This window comes from Chiloscyllium plagiosum, chromosome 17, assembly GCF_004010195.1.
Source record: "Chiloscyllium plagiosum isolate BGI_BamShark_2017 chromosome 17, ASM401019v2, whole genome shotgun sequence".
NCBI classification, from domain to species: Eukaryota; Metazoa; Chordata; class Chondrichthyes; order Orectolobiformes; family Hemiscylliidae; genus Chiloscyllium; species Chiloscyllium plagiosum.
The window spans coordinates 55,520,991-55,541,579 of record NC_057726.1 but is presented as its reverse complement, the minus strand read 5'-3'; the positions used below and the strand labels follow the sequence as shown (position 1 = coordinate 55,541,579).

The following is a 20,589-nucleotide window of genomic DNA, read 5'->3' as shown; positions in this document are numbered from 1 at the left end:
CGATCTCTCCGCCCCCACCCCCTCTCCGGCATATCACCCTCACCTTAACCTCCTTCCACCTATCGCATTCCCAACGCCTCTCCTCCAAGTCCCTCCTCCCTACCTTTTATCTTAGCCTGCTTGGCACACCTTCCTCATTCCTGAAGAAGGGCTTATTCCTGAAACGTCGTTTCTCCTGCTCCTTGGATGCTGCCTGGCCTGCTACGTTTTTCCAGCAACACATTTTTCAGCTCTGATCTCCAGCATCTGCAGTCCTCACTTTCTCCATATCCCTCTAAATCCTTTCTATTCATATACCCATCCAGATGCCTTTTAAATATAATTGTACCAGCCTCCACCACTCCCTTTGGCAGTTCATTCCATACACACACCACTCTGCATGAGAAAGTTGCCCTTAGATCCCTTTTAAGTCTTTCCCCTCTCACCTTAAACTATGCCTTCTAGTTTTGGACACCCCCACCCTGGGGAAAAGAGCTTGGCTATTCACCCTATCATGTCCCGCATGATTTTATAAACTTCTATAAAGTCACCCCTCAGCCTTCGATGCTCCTGGGAAAACAGCCCCAGCCTATTAAGCCTCTCCCTATGGATCTAACCCTCCAACCCTGGAAACATCCTTGTAAATCTTTTCTGAAACCTCTCATGTTTCACAACATCCTTCCAAGAATAGGGAGACCAGAATTCCACGCAGTATCTCAAAAGTGGCCTAACCAATGCCCTGCATAGCTGCAACATGACCTCCCAATTTCTATATGCTGAACAATAAAGGCAAGCTTACCAAATGCCTTCTTCACTATCCTATCTACCTGCAACTCTACTTCCAAGGAGCTATATATAATTACTTGCCATGCAGTGAGAACTTCCACACTGGAACTGTGAAGGAGGATGTCAAAGAGTAATCTTTGCTAGGGCAGTCCAGCCTCTTACAGGAACGTGGTTGTTAGACGACAGATGGATTGCAGTATTTAGGAAATAGTTTGGTTTCGTGTGGCTGTCTCACTTGAAGATTCTTTGGTGATCTAAGGAAGCTTGAGATGAGAGATAAAAACAAAGTGAAACCATATGACTAATGCCACCTGTTCAGTGTGGTGCTGTGATTACCTTGATGTGGAATCCGCCACATGCCAAGTGAGTGGCAGATTCACCACAAATAGCTGCCTGTGGATAGCAGTCTGTGCATGCACTGTCATGAAAACTGTCAGAATGATTTGTCTTTTATTACTACCTACATGTTTTCCTCAGAAAATTGTGGGGGTTTGGACAATGGACCAATCGGGGAACCTCACTGCAGGCTCACCTTTCCAGGAACTTGGAGACAAGACTAGGCCATTTAGCCTTTTCTGCACCATTCATTTGGATCTGGTTGATGTTCAGTTTGACTCCATTGACTTGCATTTGCTTCAAATCTTTTGAGACCCTTGGCTAACGAAAACCCACCCACCATAGTCTGAAAATTCTCCTAAAATCTTATCCTTTGATTGAGAAGGTTGCAGATTTCTGATTACTTTTATGTGAGAAATTACTTCCTGATTTCCTTCCTAAATTCTTCACTTCAATTTCAAGATGTCCCCTTGTTCTTGATTTCTCCATTGGAGGGAATAGTTTCTCAATATTCAATTTATCGAAGCATTTTAGTCTGTTGAACACTTGAGTCAGGTCACTGCACCAATCGTCTGTACTCACTGAAATATGAACCAAGGCGGTTTGGCCTCATTGGGCAGGTGACGGCCATCCAACCTGGTTATCAACAGAATGTTGCCAATTGGCATCTCCTTTGCTCTTGGCCTCTTGTGATATCTGTTGTCACCTTGAGGTGATTCTGTGCTTCATTAGTGACAGTAACACCACTGTGTAGCCACTATAAAGAATATTGAAAGATAAGTCAGTCCAAGAGATGTTCTCAGGTGCTCACTGCTATTCGTTCACTGACTAACCATCCCCTTAAAGGCTACCTGTTATGGCTGACTTCCCAATTGCACTATTTTCATTTAATTCTCAAATTTCAGGAGTCCTATATTGGGTCTTTCAAAAGAAATTACTCAAAATGTCTGTCCTGTTTGAGAATCTGCATTTTATTGATGTCAATGAAAACTTGCTTTTGTAGTGTGAAGAAGAGTACGGTTTCAATAAGACTGGTTGACGAGGGTTGGCGACTTGCTAATGATGACAGGTATGAGCCCCTTGAACTACCACCCACCACCCCCTCGCGCCCCCCCCCCAACACACATGCGCACACATTCATTCATGAATATGAATTCAAAACCAGTAGAGAGTTTGTTGCAAATATTATATGTGAGAAAAAATAAGCAGGGAAAGCAATTTCTGTAGATCCCAATGTGCTGACCCCAAGTGGAGAGTTAATCTCACAGATCTTTTGCTTTTAGTAATGATGACATGAGGTATTGTCTGCTGCATGATAGTTATCTTTCATTCAATAGCTGATCGGGTGGACTAGGTCTCTCTTTTGTATTAGACAACTTTCTTTTGAATCCCTAGGGTTTTTTTTTTGTCTTTTCACTTACCCGGAGAAGGAAGGGAACAGAGGGAGAGATGTTCCCTGTTTGCAGGTTTCTGGCTGTCTCTGGGAGCACTGTGCTCATAGGTCCATAACAAAATGCAATCTGAAGTCACTGGGCAAAGTTTCCTGACCTCAAGAGATTCTTGGTGCCTCTGTCTCTCATAATGTATCCACCACACTGCTCCAAAACATAACGCAGTTCAGTGTAGCTGATAGCTGCATTGCTAACGAGTCAGAAACTCAAGACTAAGGACAGTACAGTACAGTTTCACTGGACCATATTGTGCCTGGAAAGACACCTGGCTCACTGGTGTTACACATTCACAGAGCATCTCATCTCCAGAGATATGCAATAAACAGAACTAATCCGAGATCTTTCTGATCCCTTTCAGCACCAGAATAGACCCTGGAGCACAGCATCCATCTTTACAATCCATCAGGTGACCATTCCATTTGATTTACTGTAAAATGCTCTGTTTGAATTCAGACTATATTGTGAGGATATTTAATTGTTATTTTTATACTTAATGCACCTGTAGTTGATCTGCAGAAGTTTAATGGAAAAGCATCAAATTGTATACAGTGAATTGTTTATTGGTAACATTCCCAATTGTCAAGTAAATGCCTTTGTCCTTTTGCCAATTTTCAGTTTATACGAGTGTGGAATTGAGGCTCCGCAGCTCCTCCGTCTCGCACCCATAATTAAACAGTGTTCAGACCTAGTGGAGCTCCAGTAAGTCACTCCCTCATCAGACCTTTCACGTGTGTGCGTGTGTGTGAGAATGACTGTAACATGCTTGTATCTTGTTCATAAACACAAATTGCTCAGCTGAAAAAGGCTGAGGATCATCTCGTTTACCTTCTACCAACCTTCGCATGGCCTGAAGGCAGCCCACAATTTTTCCGATCTTTTGCTTAGATGCTGCCTGGTTTGCTGAAGTGATTTATTCGCTGAGTGATGGCAGTTCCAATAGTTCTGAAGAAGGGTCACTGGACCCGAAACATTGACTCTGCTTTCTCTCCACTGCCACACCCGCTGAGTTTCTCCAGCAATTTCTGATCTTGTTTCAGGTCTCCAACATCTGCAGCTATTTGTTTTTTGTTTGTTTTGCTGTTCAAGTGGTTCTGCACTCTGCTTACAGAACCTGTGTATAGCATAAAGCACCTCTGACAATATACCTCCTGCAAATGTGTAGCAGGAGCTCTTAGTGTGTTGTCCCATGGATACAGTTATAGCTTTTCAGAAACAAAATGGTAGAATCACAAAATTCAATTTGCAAAAGCTAAGAAGAATCCAGGCACCTTTCATAACTCTACTGTAAAATGTAATTTATTAAATAAAGCAGTGAGCTTAACCATCACGTCCTCACTATGGATAGAATTGTTTTGAAGAGCATATTTACCCCTTGTACATTGCTATTTTGTACTTTTTAGATTTTGTTATTTGCTGGGTCTAACTCCTATGCTGTGGAAGATTAAACAGTGAATTGAATTGTAATCCTGCCCAAAGTAGGACCCAGCCTATGTCTTTTCTCTTATCACAGTATTTGCTGGTTCAGTGAATCTCATTAATGTGTTAGTAATTGTAATTTTCTGTGTCATATAGTTGTAGAGTTGTGTAGCGTGCAAACAGACCCTTCAGTCCAAATCGTCTGTGCTGATCAAATATCTTAAATGAATCTAGTCCGATTTGCCAACATTTGGCCCATATCCCTCCAAACCTTCCTATTCATCTACCCATCCAGAGGCCTTTTAAATGCTGTAATTGTATCAGCCTCCACCGCTTCCTCTGGCAGCTCATTCCACACACGTAGTACCCTCAGCATGGAAAAGTTGTCCCTTAGGTCCCTTTTAAATGTTTCCCCTCTCACCTTAAACCTATGCCCTCCAGTTTTGACCGTGGGGAGAGGCTTAAGTCCCACCATAGTTCCTGTCATCTAACAAATGTGTATTGACTTGGAGGAGCCGGTGTTGGACTGAGGTGGACAAAGTTTTTAAAATCACACCACACCAGGTTATAGCCCAACAGGTTTATGTGGAAACACTAGCTTTACCTGACGATCTCCTGAAGAAGGAGCGGTGCTCCGAAAGCTAGTGCTTCCACATAAACCTGTTGGACTATAACCTGGTGTGGTGTGATTTTTAATTTGTATTGACAGAGGTCCCATGTTTTAATGGGACAGTAAGCCAAATGTTTCTCCTTTGCGTCACATGGTTATTAAAAATGTCTTGCCATTAACTACAGAAGATCTTGGAGATCACTTAGTGTCTTGACCGATATTCCTCCCTCAACTATCATGGGCAAGAACAGATTAGTGGATTATTTTGGGATCTATTTTACACAATGGTTACCATATTGAAGGACAGTCACTGCCATTCAAATGCATTCAGTTTAGGTCAACTGAATTGGGGCGTTTAAGAGAGCATGTTTTTCGAGGTCTGTCATTGTGATCGGAGGTGAGGATGTCTGTATCTGCTGTAGGCAGTGGAAGTATTCAGTGGCTATAACCCAATGCCACGGAGCAGGAGTCTTGGAGATTTTGGCTTAGTCAGTGCTGGGATGGCTAAGAGAGTGAGTGGCTGCTGCACCTGAGTTTAGGAGACGCTGTCCGAGCAAACTGGGCAAGTTGTTCAGTGTCTTATTGTTTATGGAGTTAGTGATCTGCCTCGTGTATTTCCAGTTTATTTCGAAATAAAATCGGCAACAAAGGAGCGGAAATACTGGCTGCGATCCTTCCTGTGTTCCAGAGGCTGAAGAAGCTGAGGTGAGTTCCGGAACAGCTGTTCATGAAACACTTGAGAATATCTAGGAGCCTTTTATAAATCTAACTAATTTTACATTAAATTGTTTCATAAAATGTGCTTGAAATTAAGGATGTGGCGGAGCTTCTTAGATAATTCATGTGTCAAGTGCACTACATAATGTGAAACTGTGCTACACAGCAGTAAGATCTTGATGATCTTCAGCTATACTGAATTAAGAGTAGAGGTTCTACCCTAAGTGTCAGTGCTGCAGGGCAAAGGGCTGGAAGGGGAGTAGTACAGATATTTTCTAATGACCCTGTTCAGAGATATTGTGACAAACTTCTAGAGAAGCTGAAAGTTGAACCCATCTCTCCTGGCCCAGAGGCAGTTACACTACCACAGCAGGTCAAGAGCTCCTCTGCTGCTTCCAACATATTGAATAGAATAGAATTAAATTAATTTATTGTCATGTGTACCGAGGCACAGTGAAAAGCTTTGTCTTGCGAGCAATACAAGCAGATCACAGAGTTTAATACCATGGATAAGTAAATAATAGGTAAACAACAGCAAAAACAAAAACACAGGTACAGGTGAATGCTAAGTTTGTGTGTCCATTCAGCATTCTAACAACAGTAGGGTAGAAGCTGTTATGAAACTGTCTGGTGCGTGTGTTCGGGCTTCTGTACCTTCTCCCCGATGGTAGAGGTTATAGAAAAACATTGCCAGGGTGGGATGGATCTTTGAGAATGCTGGCGGCCTTTTCTTGACAGCGGGCCTGGTAGATGGATTCTATAGATGGGAGGTTGGCCTTTGTGATTGTCCGGGCTGAGTTCACCACTCTCTGTAACCGTCTCCGATCTTGAATGGTACAGCTGCCACATCAGGTAGTGATATATGCAGACAGAATGCTCTCGATGGCACACCTATAAAAGTTGGCAAAGGTATTCACTGTCATGCCAAATTTCCTCAGCTGCCTGAGGAAAAAGAGACGTTGTTGGGCCTTTGTAACCAGTGCGTCCACACGAAGAGTCCAAGAAAGCTTGTTGTGGATGATCTCTCCCAGGAGCTTGACACTCTCCACTCGTTCCACCTCTGTGCGGTTAGGGGGCAAGGTCAGGCCAAGTTGCAACCACCCTGTGGTCTAAGAGCCTGGGTTGGAGCTTAATCCTAAGTTTGAGAATGGTGACCTGAGATGATGTTTGAGGAAATGATCAAATAATGGCCTGAGGTTAGGAGTGGGGTGGGAGGAGGAGAGGGAGAGAGAGAGAGAGAGAGAAATCCCAAAGCTGGAGAGCCATCTAGTCCTGCGTTCCTGTGAGAGAGGCAGCTCACTGATACAAATGTAGAAGAGGGGAGAGAGAGTGTCTGAAGATTGAGGAATCAGCAACTTCAAAATTTCAAAGGGAACATCATTCACAAGTGTCAGAACTGCCCTTGCAGAGAGGGAATTGCCCTTCTCTAGGCAGTCTGTGGCCATGACAGTAATGACGTCACCACTTCAGTTCTGTAATGCTGACCCCACCACTCAGCCCAGTCCTCAGGGGTCCAACCCAGCTCCTTTCACTGACTGTGTTTCAGCCAATGAAGAGGTTCTGTCTGCACCCTGGAAATTTAACCTCGCTCAGGCCCATTCCTGATGAGCAGCATCTTGTGAAGAAAATCCTTCTCTGACCGACCTGTTACATAACAATGCTGACTTGTGTCCACTGGTGGAGGATAGGTGGTCCCAGTGGAATTGGACCTCAGCAAGTCATTTCCACCTTGAGGAGTGAATGGTAAGTAATTGAGGGTAGACTAATAAAGCGTGATTTAAAACAAGCATGATCTTAGCACCAATTTCGCTCCGGTTTGTCACTGAGCATTTAGTTCAAATTAGTTATATCGTTATGGTCTTCTTCCTCCCGCTGAGAAAGCAGCTCTTGCCCATGCACCAATGTTGTTGCTGTGGGCACCATTACGTTTCCTCTCTTCTTGCAGCCTCGAAGCCATCGACATCAACTCTCAGGGGATGGTGACCCTCGCAGCAAGTCTCTGCAAATGTCGCAACATCAAAGAGATCAAGTAAGTTCACATTTTTCTTTTTGGCTTGATGTCACTATCTTCACTTTATTTTGAGTTCTGAACATTTCTTACTTGTGTGGAAAATATCCTTGACCCCCTTGATCCATTTTATTTGACATTCACTCTGTTGTCACTGTCTATATTTCCCACCACCCGGGAGCCAATGGCTTCAGTTCTTTGTCTTGTTGGGTTGCTACAGCAACTTCCAATATCTCCCTGATCAATAAGGAGCGGTCACCTGAAGTAAGGATACATCGAGGAGACACAGGCACAGGTGCACAGAGACACAGGTACACACGGGGACACATTTACTCAGGCACTTATGCAGATGCAGACACATTGAGATGTACAGACACATGCATGGACACAGAGACACACAGAGAAACATACACAGACATGCGTGGACACAGGCACATACAGAAACATGCACAGACACAGACACACACAGATACAGAGACACGGACAGACTCATGCATGGACACAGACACACACACAGACACAGAGACACGGACAGACTCATGCATGGACACCGAGACACACACAGATACACACACAGACACAGAGACATGTACGGACACAGACACACGCACGGACACAGAGACACATGTACAGACAGAGACACACAGAAACACGCACTGACACAGAGACACACACCGACACACATATTGACACAGACACATGCACGAATAGATGCACGAATAGAAACACGACAGACACTTTCTTGTCAGTCTACGCCATTTCTGTGTCACTATGAAGTTGATGGGACTACATGCTCATGGTGAAAACAACACCAGCCCGTGCGTCATTGCAAGTATTTTAAGGGCTTAATTTTCTTTTCCAAAACATGTGTGTTTCGTCAAGCTTGTTTAGAGTCTGAAGTATAGCTATGTTCACCCAGAATCAATATACACACGCACAGACAGAGACAGACATGCTGAGCGTGACACAGATAGAGCAACACAGTGTGACACACACAGACAGAGAGACAGACACACAGACAGAAACCAGAGGGAGAGACACAGAAAGACACACACACACACACACACATGCAACGACACCGACCCAGTGACACACACAGATATGTGCACAGACACAGAGACACATACACACATGCACAGACATAGAGATACGCACAGACACACATTGACACAGATACACTCCATGAACACAGAGACACGCACAGACACATGTACAGTCACAGACACACACATGGACACAGAGACCCACACAGACACTGAGACACAGAGATACGCAGACACACGCACGGAAATGGTGACTGGCAAATGCACAGACACGCCTGTGACACTTTGCCTCCAATTTCCCAGCAATCAACTGGCTGACCTTGTCCGCAAACCTGGCTAGAGTGTGAAGCTGCCACCATATGGAATATTTAAAGGGATGGGCGTAGATGCCGTCAGGAGAATCTGGGCTGCTTCATCAGGATGAAACGAATAGAAAGATATGTCAGTAATGTGAGAGGAGAAAGAAGGGGAGAGAGTTGGTGTGGAGTATATACAGTAGCACAAATAATTCAAGCTAAATGCTTTATTTATGTGCTGTGCATTCTATAGCCTGACTGATTAGTTGAAACTAGTCAATTACCACCATTCACATCATTTGTGGGCGGCACGGTGGCACAGTGGTTAGCACTGCTGCCTCACAACAGTAGCACAAATAATTCAAGCTAAATGCTTTATTTATGTGCTGTGCATTCTATAGCCTGACTGATTAGTTGAAACCAATCAATTACCACCATTCACATCAGAGCAGGAGCAGAGCCTGACAGTTCCTCGAGCCTATTCCACCATTCCGTGAGATCATAATGATCCACCTCATTGCTCCGTAACCATTGCCTTGCTAACAGTGACTTCCCCATCTCTGACCATGTCTTTCTTTGAACTCTGACTCTGCAGATGAACAGGAGGGCAAACCCACTGGTTCTGGTTATCTTTTACATTTTGAACTGAGGAAATCATTGGCTTTAACTTCCCTAAAAGAGGGTAGTAACTATGAGCCGAGTAGGTGACTGAAGCTTGGCTCTAACCGTGCACAGAAAAGTCTTCAAGGAACTCACTGCCTAGTGTTTGCAATGTTTTATTCTCAAACTGGTTGTTTCATGATCCCACTGAGTGTTGAACAGGTCAATTCATGTATTAACAGCATAAAAATGGGCTCCTATATTTTTGGGGAAGGTGTGGTAAGCAACTTCTTAAATATTTCACGAGGCTTGTAGACGTTTATTGTCCCCCAACGATTTTTGTTCCAGTTTTATTTTTAAAGCCCTCTACGTTAGGTTCGATTTTGTACCATGTTTGAGCAGGTTATCGGGACTTGCTAATGTGCAATTCAGCTTCTTGAAAAAGACACGAAGAAATGGATCTGTGAGCCACGTGGTTTTCCATCAGGAGTATTGGGCAAGACCTAGTTTCTGCCAGTAAAAACAGTGCAGTTTTCCCAGGAGGTGGTGAGAGACGTGGCAAGAAAGGAAAAAAAAAAGATGGAATGGGTGGTTCCTGGAGAGAAACTCGTCCTTTGCTTGTTACCCCGAGCAAATATGCACCGGGCAGGAAAGCACTTCCTTGACTCACCAGCAATTACAGGCTTTTAGGAGTCAGTTAATTGTCACTTAAGGGCCTCAATTCTTCACTTCTCCATTCAGCTCTCACCCAGCAGGCAAGAAAAGTGGCTAGTTTCCTGACTAGTCGGCACGGTGGCTCAGTGGTTAGCACTGCTGCCTCACAGCACCAGGGACCCAGGCTCGATTCCAGCCTCGGCTGATTGTATGTGTGGAGTTTGCACATTCTCCCCATGTCTGCACGGGCTTGCTCTGGTTTCCTCCCACAGTCTAAGAGATGTGCAGGTTAGGTAGATTGGCCATGTTAAATTGCCCATAGTGTTCAGGAATGTGTAGGTTAAGTGCATTACTCTGGGGTAAATATAGGGTAGGGGGAGGGTCAATGTGGACTTGTTGGGCTGAAGGGCCTGTTTCCATGCTGTAGTGATTCAGTGAAACATGATGACCTGCCTGTGTGACTATAGTGCGGCTATAAGAGAGATTTTGTCCTGGTTATTTTTTAATGAAGCAAGATTGAGACAGAGGTGAAGAGTGGTCTCCTCAGCATCAATAAACAGTTGGTGATGCCTTGGGAATTTTTTAAATAAAAAGTTGGAACAGTGGAAGCAGCCTGAATGGGTGGGGTCAAGCTCCCTCAGAACCAGGCGTTTTAGTTTTGGTTTTTCAGTAGTAGTTTCTGTTGTGGTCTTGAAGCTGGATGTGGAAGCTATTTCTTCCTCTCTCTGTTACAGCTAAAAGCCACGGTTCTCTTCCTGCTATTGGAATTGCATATGAGACAATCTAATTTTCTGAATTTGCCTTTGCTAAGGGTGTGTTTGTGGAATGTTACTGTATTGGAACAGTTGCTCTTTAGTAGTTAAATAACCTATTATTCTGTTAAGTTTTCCAATAGCGTTGTTATTCCAATTTCTTCTTTCTTTTGTTGTATTTTGATTAAAGTAGATGAATAAAGTGTGGCTTCAAATCTGGCAATCTTGACCAATCTAATTGCATCCGCAAGGCAATGCCTGGCACTTGCCTTTAAAATAATAAAAAGTTAGGGTCTGGGCTATCACCTATGTTGAGGGGGTGTGGCCCGCTCCCTAACACGTCAGTTTGAGGGGTCTCCAATTCCCCTCAATGGTTGGGAGAGTAGGGGCAAGAGGTTTGCTTCTGAGCCCTCCTCTCCCCACGATAACTACCCTCCTACAAGAGGATAAAAATGATTTGGCTTCTCGCCACCAGATCTCCCAGAGAATAGGCCTTGACGTGGGGACCCAGAAGCTGCTGACATCTGATTGGGTCAGGATCAGATATGGAGATGTTAAAGTGGGTGAAAGCTCCAGCATTCATTTCATTGTCTTTGATTTTAAAGAAAAGGAAACTCTGGACAGTTTCATAAGTGATCATGTCACTTCCTGCATCATAACAAGGATGACACTGCCTTAGTGTTCAAAGACATTGGAAGATCATGAGGTGTTGGGACATTACGTTCAAGTCTTTATGACGTGGTGTGAAGTTGAGCTCCTCCCTTGAGGTCTTACTGTCACTTCTTGAATCGCTGTCCCTGTTGGTCTTCAAGTTGATATTTGTTGTGATGGTTTCACTCACATGAAGTAACAAGACTTTCACTGTTAACGTGCAAGTACCAATTCCCTGCACCATATCGCTCTCTTTAGCACCTTCATTTGTCATTCTGTAATTCCCTGTCAGACACTTTCCAAGCTGCTCAGGGTCCATTTGTTTCAGTCACGATGTAGACCTTTCAAATGAAGCTGCTCAGAGACAGGTGGGACTTTAACAGGACTGGGGACATGACCACCGAGCCGCAGGACCCTCCTCGATAATGGATATGTTCCAGCCGTGAAATATATCTGTAGAAACCAGCTCAAACAGGCTCTCTGGCAGTAGATTGAGATGATGAGGAGCTATCAGTCTCTCTGCCTTCCTCAGCAGCGAGGACCCGGTTCCATTGAGCTGCTCTTTCCTGTGCTCTATCCAAATGGTTCCTCCCCATCAGTGAGACACCCACCGTCTCTGATTGGACAGTGAGTGGAGAGGAGGCCTAATAATGAGCCACCTCATGTTGAATTAAGTGGACAGGCCTTCTGCTGGAAGGTGGGAGCTAGACATAGTTCCGGCAATGGCACCCTGACACCTACAGGCAACTTCTGCTCTTTCCTGTGCTCTAACCAAATGGTTCCTCCCCATCAGTGAGACACCCACCGTCTCTGATTGGACAGTGAGTGGAGAGGAGACATAGTTCCGGCAATGGCACCCTGACACCTACAGGCAACTTCACCCACTTGGAGCTGCTACTGGCTATTGGCTACACCTCCTTTTCTGAGGAAGGATACTCTTACTCTCGAGGGAGTGCAGCGAAGGTTTACCAGGCTGATTTGGGGATGGCGGGTCTGACATATGAGGAGAGATTTGACTGGGTTAGGATTGTTTCCACTGGAGTTCAGGTGAACGAGAGGGTATCTCACAGAGACTTATAAAATTCTCACAGGACTAGACCAGATAGATGCAGAGGATGTTCCCGGTGGTGGACGTGTCCAGAATCAGGGGTCCCAGTCTGAGGATTTGGGGTAGACATTTAGGACGGAGATGAGGAGACATTTCCTCACCCAAAGAGTGGTGAGCCTGTGGAATTCATTACCACAGGAGGCCACTAGATATCGCTATTGGGGCAAATGGGATCAAAGGTTATGGGGAGAAAGCAGGATGAGGCTATTGAGTTGGACGGTCAGCCATGATTGTGGTGGAATAAGCTTGAAGGGCCAAAGCGCCTCCTCCTGCTCCTATCCCGGCCAATATTGACTCCTCATCCAACAAGCGACCAGCTGATCAAACTCATCAAGCCAGGCAGCACCAGTTACTAACCTGTTGTCTTACGGAACCTCTGTTCTTTCTCTGTCATTTCAGCTTGTCACAAAACGAGCTGGGAGAGGAGGGAGCAACCGAACTGGGGAAAATCCTACTGGGGCTGGAACAGCTGAAGAAAATCAAGTAAGATTCCTCGATTTTAGATTAGTCATTCTTTACCATTACACCAGACAGGAAATGTCTCTATGATACCTGATTCTCAAATGTAAAGTAAGGGGATTCCCTTAAACTTGCCTATAAATCACGGGACACTATCCACACCTATATCCTCAGAATAGTTTCTCAGGATCTGAAATTCCATTAATTTAATTGTCTTTAGCATTGCTTTCTCAGCGTTCTTACTCATTCACAACCGGCAAGTGTTTACTCCCCATTCCCAATTGCCCAGGGGCAGTTAAGAGTCAACTACATTGTTGTGGGTCTGGTTGGTACGAGGTAAACTTTCTATTCCAGACTTGTCCTGAATTCAAATTTTACTCTCTGCTGTGATGGGGCTTGAGCCCATGTCACTTGCAGCTTCATGGATTGCTAGCCTAGTGACATTACCACGACGCCAGCATCTCCCCAACTCACGTGAGGCTATAATCCAGGTAAAACGGGAGTCGGGAACACAAACAGAAAAACTCAGCAGGTCTGGCAGCATCTGTGGAGAGAAAGCAGAGTTAATGTTTCAGGTCAGTGATCCTTCTCCAGAAAAATGGGAGTGAGATTAACACGAGGTTTCATCACCCCTTGGTACATCTCAAACCTTAAATTCACTGGCAATGTTTGTGACCATCCATCTTTTCAGATAATATTGTTCTCTCTAAACGAAGGGAATCAGAAAGATATATGTTGAAGTTTTAGGCTGTCATTTAATCTTCCAATTAATGTTCTTGTTGAGCTTTAGACTTTGACTAAATGTAAATGTCACAGAGTCACAGAGATGTACAGCATGGAAACAGATCCTTCGGTCCAACCTGTCCATGCCAACCAGATATCCCAACCCAATCTGGTCCCACCTGCCAGCACCCGGCCCATATCCCTCCAAACCCTTCCTATTCATATACCCATCCAAATGCCTCTTAAATGTTGCAATTGTACCAGCCTCCACCACTTCCTCTGGCAGCCCATTCCATACACGTACCACCCTCTGCGTGAAAAAGTTGCCTCTTAGGTCTCTTTTATATCTTTCCCCTCTCACCCTAAATCTCTGTCCTCTAGTTCTGGATTCCCCCACCCCAGGGAAAATACTTTGTCTATTTATCTTATCCATGTCCCTCATGACTTTATAAACCTTTATAAGGTCACCCCTCAGCCTCCGACACTCCAGGGAAAACAGCCCCAGCCTATTCAACCTTTCCCTCTAGCTCAAATCCTCCAACCCTGGCAATATCCTTGTAAATCTCAGTATTTAATACTCTTATGCAGATGCCTAACATGTTGTTTCTTGTTAGACCATGCAGAAGGCTGCTTGATGATTGAATAGTCTGTTATTCTCATTGTAAAAGCACCTTGCTCCAGTGAGGTTTAACTGTTCTGAAGAAGGGTCTCTGACCAGAATTATTATTTCTGTTTCTCTCTACAGATGCTGCCCAAACCTGCTGAGGTTTTCCAACAATGTCTGTTTTTGTTTCAGATTTCCAGCAGTTATTTGGGGTGTTTTTATTGTGAGATTTAAGTGAGAGTTTTGACTCTGTACAAACTTAATAATTCCAACCAAACGGTCTGAAGCTAATGTCATATTAGTAGACATTAATTTTAAAAATCTATATTTATTAAAACATAAAATAAGTTCCTTAAAATCCTGTTTTATCTTTATTTTCTAAAACATGCCACTACAGGTACGCATTTATTCAACTCACATAAAATTCTAATTCAGTGTGAGGTGCCTGAGGTGTTTTTAAGTTTCTGGTTTGAAGTGTGTAACTCCTTTAATATGTTTGGCATGATATGTGCTACTTAATCACTTAATCAGTAACGGTTTCTTTCCTCCGCTCTGTTTCCATAAACCTGAGGCCAGATCTTTAGCAAGTGATGTTAAATGAAGACTCTACGTTTCACCATACTCTCCACAGATTAGACAACCAGGCAAACATGGCCTCATTCAGTTGTGAAACATGGCACTGTTATCAGAGTTGAGCTTTGGCATGAGGTTTCTGATTTTTCTTTACAGCTACAGTACGAACCTCCGAAATCCAATAGAATGTTGATCTTTATTACAACGGGGCTGGTCTACAAGAGTAGGCGCGTCTTGTATTGGAGAGACTGCACAAGGAGTAATGTGCTCAGTTTTGGTCTCCATACCTAAGGCGGTGTATATATTCAATGGAAGTTCTCAGAGAAGGTTTGCTCACTGGAAACCTGGAGAGAAGGGATTTAGCTTTAAGGAAAAGTTGAGCACTCATCAGAGTTTAGAGGAATGAGGGGTAATCTTATTCAAACTATTGGATACTGATGGTGCTCGACAGATTGATAGAACGGACTTGAGGGGATAATCGGCTTAGAGAGAGAAACAAAACAGTAAATTAACTGTCGAACAGAAGAAGTGGTTGGAGGTGGAGCTCCATTTTCAGATGCACAAGACACGAGTATGTGTGTCAGTTCCAAGTTTGCCTGGTTTTCCCTTCTATTTGTTACCTCATATTTCTGTTGTTTCAGCTTCTCTGGAACTTCTACAGCTGCAGGTTTGGTCGGAACAAATAGACTGGTCACGGGACTCAGCAACTGCACGATACTGGAGGAGATAAAGTGAGTGGAGCACGGCCTCATTTCTCGTGTAGGAATTGTGGGAAGTTTGCCCACTGTACTGAATTAATATGAGTAACTTGGCAGCATGAGCCAAACAGGAAAGAGAGAGGTCGGGTTGGGGTCTAAAAGAAAAGGATCAGTGGTGAAGAGGCCAAGAGAGAGTGAGAGAGAGAGCACACAGAAAATGGAAAGTGAAGGGAGAGAAATGAAATGGATATGCCATCTCCTGATGGTGAGGAGGGGGGTGGATAGATAAAGAAATATCATAATCCAGACCAGAAATCACAGGTACTAGTGCTGCTCCTGGCCCAGTTCCCAGCCCCTGACTCAATCCCAGTGGTCCCTAGAATGAATACAGGAAGATAACACGTATATACAAGTAGTTAGGAAAGCAAATGGTATGTTAGCTTTTATTGTAAGGTGATTAGATTATAGGAGTAAGGAAGTCAGACCAAAGTTGGGCAGGGCTTTGGTGAACCTTCCACTAGGAATACCGTGAGTCTTTTGGTTTCCATGTTTAAAGAAGGATAAACATAGTTTGTAGGCTTCTGCATGATGGCAGAAATTCCAGACCAGTCAGGCCTTCAAGACAATTACCCTCGCCATCGCGATGTGTAACATTCTGGTATAAATATATCTCCCTCACTTCAGTCATGCTCTCTGTGTGTGATTGAGACAGTGTATTGTCTTTAGTCAGTCAGCTATGTGTACATAATGTACACTACATCAATAAGCACAGAAGCCAGACTGTGTGTGTAAGTCTGTGATGATATTCTGGCTTTGTAAATAGTGTTGTTAATAAACCTCAAGCCATCTGACTCAGTAAGCGTCCAATTTTCTGTGGAATATGTGACACAGACTCCCAGAGAAAGCCAGAAAGTGCACCAGAGGCTGTGTAACAGTCTCATGCGATAGGCCTCTGGAATAAGGGATCTGACAAGGGGCAGAGGGAAATGGGTCAAAATTGTCTGGAGTGTGGAAACATGTGAGGTGATCTCATTGATACCCACAAGGCATTTGACAGGATCGAACATTGAGGAAATGTTTCCCTTGGCTGGGGAATCTAAAATGTTGGATTATGGTCTGTTGATTAAAGGCCGATCACTGAACTGAGGAGAAAAGACTTCATTCAAAGCATTGAACTTTGCAATCCTCCATTGCGGAGAGTTGGAAATGCTCCATTGTTAAATATACTGAAGGCTGAGGCAGACTGATCCTGGTCTCTCAGGAAATCGAGGGTTTTGGGGAGTGAGTGAGAAAGCAGAGTTAAGACTAGGGATTAGCTTTGATCGTATTGAGTGGCAGAGCAGATTCCGTCAGCCATGTGGTGAACTCCTGCTCCTAATTCTGATCTCCTGCTGCTCTCTTCATTTTGTTACTGATCCATCGCTCTATCAATCGAGTGCAACCCACTCGCCTGTCGGTCCAATCAGTCAAAGAAACCGCGTTGATCCATTACCAGCAAGGGTGGCACGGCAGCTCAGTGGTTAGCACTGCTGCCTCACAGCACCAGAGACCCAGGTTCAAATCCAGCCTCGGGTGACTGCCTGTGTGGAGTTTGCACATTCTCCCTGTGTCTGCCTGGCTTTACTCTGGGTGCTCCAGTTTCCTTCCACGACCCAAAGATGTGCAGGTTAAGTGAATTGGCCATGTTAAATTGCCCATAGTGTTCAGGGATGTATAGGTTAGGTGCATTAGTTAGGGGTAAATGTATAGGGGTAGGGAAATCGTCTGGGTGGGTTACTCTTCGGAGGGTTGGTGTGGACTTGTTGGGTCAATTGGACTGTTTCTACACTGTAGGGATTCTGAGTTAAATTACTTAATGGGCATGGGTCAAAAATAAGGAAGACCTTTATTTTTGGAGGGTTTTTGCAACCATTGACAGCATAAACATTTTGCCATCAATGACATCTCTTTGAGGTGTTGTCGCTGGGTGCTAATGTTGAGTAGTGTACATTTCCTGGTGCAGGGAAGGTCCCAGTCTGATGTGCACAGGAAATGATTATAGCCTTGCATTAATGTCAGTATCATCTACTCTTGCTAAAAGGAACAGGGATATCTTCCCTGGTCGTCTTCTGTAGGGTGGCAAGGGATCGTTTACATCCTCTGCCATAAGGCAGTTGGCACACCTGGCGGTGCTGCATTCTGCTCTTCCAATTAATACACTCCAAAAACAATTGACCTGTTTGGCACTGCCTCCCTCCTTGTCTCTCCTTGTGCAGTTTGGATTCGTTGACACTGAGCGACAGCGGGGCACAGCTGTTAGCCGACAGGATGCTAAAGATGGCCGGGCTGAAGAAACTAAAGTGAGTTCTTGCGATTATTTGTTCAAATTCGACAGGAAGAGGCGTGAAGAAAGTGGCAGGGTGGATTTTCCAATGCGCACACACACTCAACAGGAAATCCCTGGGTTGTAGTGACGTCTGCTCCCCATTTCCTGAAAAGTGAATCTTCTGGATAGATGCTCAATATGTCCCCCTTGGGTGTGAACAGGAATTGGTGATTGACCATCCGTTACCATTCAGCCATTAGAGCTGTCAGCTAAGTGCTTTCAATGACAGGCATCATAACAGGCCGCAAGTGGAAAATCTACTCCATAAACCCAAAGACATTTATAGAAAGTGGCCATTTGGCCCCTCGTGACCATACTGGCTCCCTGTCTTTCCCTTGAGCCCTTTCAAACTTTTCTTTCTTGGCTGTTCATCCATGTCCCTTTTATAAGTTGGATTGGATTTTGTTTCCACTGCTGTTTTTGGTCAAAAGTTCCATTCTACACAAAAGTAAATATTGCTTTACTCCAGCTAGTGTTAAATTTATGGCAATAGTTGTCAATCAGACAGTAAAAGGAGACATCTTTTTCCATTGATTCCCTCTTCAATTCCTATCATCCATAACATGCTATACGTTTATAGGCTTCACTGCAGTCAAACAAAACTCTAGATACTGCCTTGTTATCCAAACGGTGTCTTTCTGCAGAGGAATGATCGAAATCCACCCGGAGTTTTAGTAAGCTGCTTTTCTGCTGCTCAGTTGATGTTCGCATTCTAAACTCAACAAGCAGGATACAGAAAGAGTGGCGATATACCTGGTATGCACGAAGGGTGACCATACGTTCAAACTCTGTTACAGTGTCTTGAACACATGATCTAAGCTGATTTCCCATCAAATGTCAGAGGCCCATTCAGCTCCCCAAGCCTATCCTGCCACCGATGGGCCTCATTCTGCTTCTGTATCTTATGATCCACCAGATCATGTTTGACTGTCCCAGGTCTCAACTCCTCTATTTAAAATAACCTATCTACCTCCACTTAAATACTTTTGTGATCCAGCCTCCACAACACTTTGGGGTAAAGACTTCCAAACATTCACTACCAACTAGGAAAAGAAATTCCTCATGATCTCGGTATGAAATGAGTGTCTCCTTATTCTGTAACTATGTCCCTGTGTTTGAGATTCCCCCCACCACCGAAAACATTCAACATTGACCCAGTCAAACCCCCTCAGAATATTGTAGTTTCAGTAAGATAACTCCTCGTTCTTCTAAATTCTAATGAATAAATGCCTAACCTGTTAAGGGAAGGTTGCTTGTCTATCTTTGCGTTTCCACATAAAAGATCCCATGGCACTGTTTGATTCAGAGCAGATGCGTTTTGCTGTCTCAATATCCGTTTTCACCAACAGCACAGGTTTCATGTGCCATTATTTCAATGCAATCTGTGGTCTCTGCTGCCTCCTTGTGGCCAGCAATTGGTATCACTGCCAGGAAAGTTGAAGGAAAAGGTGCACAAACATCTGATGCCTACATCAGGAAGTCAAGGAAGAAGATTATAAAAAGAAAAGGGAAAAGCAAACAGGAATATCCTCTTAAATGACGTGTGAAAAAAACACATAGGGTTTTATCTCCTCCCCTCCACCCACCATAGAACATAGAGCAATACAGCACAGAACAGGCCCTTCGGCCCACGATGTTGTGCCGAACATTTGTCCTAGCTTAAGCACCTATCCATGTCCCTATCTAATTGCCGCTTAAAGGTCACCAAAGATTCTGACTCTGCCACTCTCACAGGCAGTGCATTCCATGCCCCCACCACTCTCTGGGTAAAGAACCCACCCCTGACATCTCCCCTATACCTTCCACCCTTCACCGTAAATTTATGTCCCCTTGTAACACTCTGTTGCACCCGGGGAAAAAGTTTCTGACTGTCTACTCTACCTATTCCTCTGATCATCTTATAAACCTCTACCAAGTTACCCCTCATCCTTCGCCGTTCCAACGAGAAAAGGCCGAGAACTCTCAACCTATCCCCGTACGACTTCCTCTCCATTCCAGGCAACATCCTGGTAAATCTTCTCTGCAACCTCTCCAAAGCTCCCACATCTTTCCTAAAGTGAGGCGACCAGAACTGCACACAGTACTCCAACTGTGGCCTAACCAAAGTCCTGTACAGCTGCAACATCACTTCACAACTCTTGAATTCAATCCCTCTGCTAATGAACGATAATACTCCATAGACCTTCTTACAAACTCTATCCACCTGAGTGGCAACCTTCAAAGATCTATGTACATAGACCCCAAGATCCCTCTGTTCCTCCACCTGACTAAGAACCCTACCATTAACCCTGTATTCCGCATTCTTATTCTTCTTCCAAAATGGACAACCTCACACGTGGCAGGGTTGAACTCCATCTGCCACTCCTCAGCCCAGCTCTGCATCATATCTAAGTCCCTCTGCAGCCGACAACAGCCCTCCCCACTGTCCACAACTCCACCTATCTTCATATCATCTGCAAATTTACTGACCCACCCTTCGACTCCCTCATCTAAGTCATTAATAAAAATTACAAACAGCAGAGGACCCAGAACTGATCCCTGCGGAACTCCACTTGTAACTGGGCTCCAGGCTGAATATTTACCATCTACCACCACTCTCTGCCTTCGACCGGTTAGCCAGTTTTCTATCCAATTGGCCAAATTTCCCTCTATCCCATGCCTCCTGACTTTCCGCATAAGCCTACCATGGGGAACCTTATCAAATGCCTGACGAAAATCCATGTATACTGCTCTACCCTCATCCACATGCTTAGTCACCTC

At 44.4% G+C, this 20,589-nt stretch overlaps 1 protein-coding gene across 12 annotated transcripts in view; it reads left to right on the top strand.

Annotated features, from left to right (window-relative positions):
* nlrc5 (NLR family, CARD domain containing 5) overlaps positions 1-20,589 on the top strand; it is a 181,119-nt gene that overhangs the window by 127,840 nt on the left and 32,690 nt on the right. For all 12 annotated transcript variants that reach the window (XR_006314163.1, XR_006314162.1, XR_006314161.1 and 9 more), the window contains 8 exons: positions 2,105-2,170; positions 2,911-2,958; positions 3,168-3,251; positions 5,200-5,283; positions 7,241-7,324; positions 12,807-12,890; positions 15,408-15,497; positions 17,720-17,803. Coding sequence is in view for 9 of the 12 variants with exons in the window: in XM_043707157.1 (XP_043563092.1) it covers positions 2,105-2,170; positions 2,911-2,958; positions 3,168-3,251; positions 5,200-5,283; positions 7,241-7,324; positions 12,807-12,890; positions 15,408-15,497; positions 17,720-17,803 (624 nt within the window). In the remaining 3 variants the exon portion in view is untranslated. The remainder of the gene's footprint in view (positions 1-2,104; positions 2,171-2,910; positions 2,959-3,167; positions 3,252-5,199; positions 5,284-7,240; positions 7,325-12,806; positions 12,891-15,407; positions 15,498-17,719; positions 17,804-20,589) is intronic.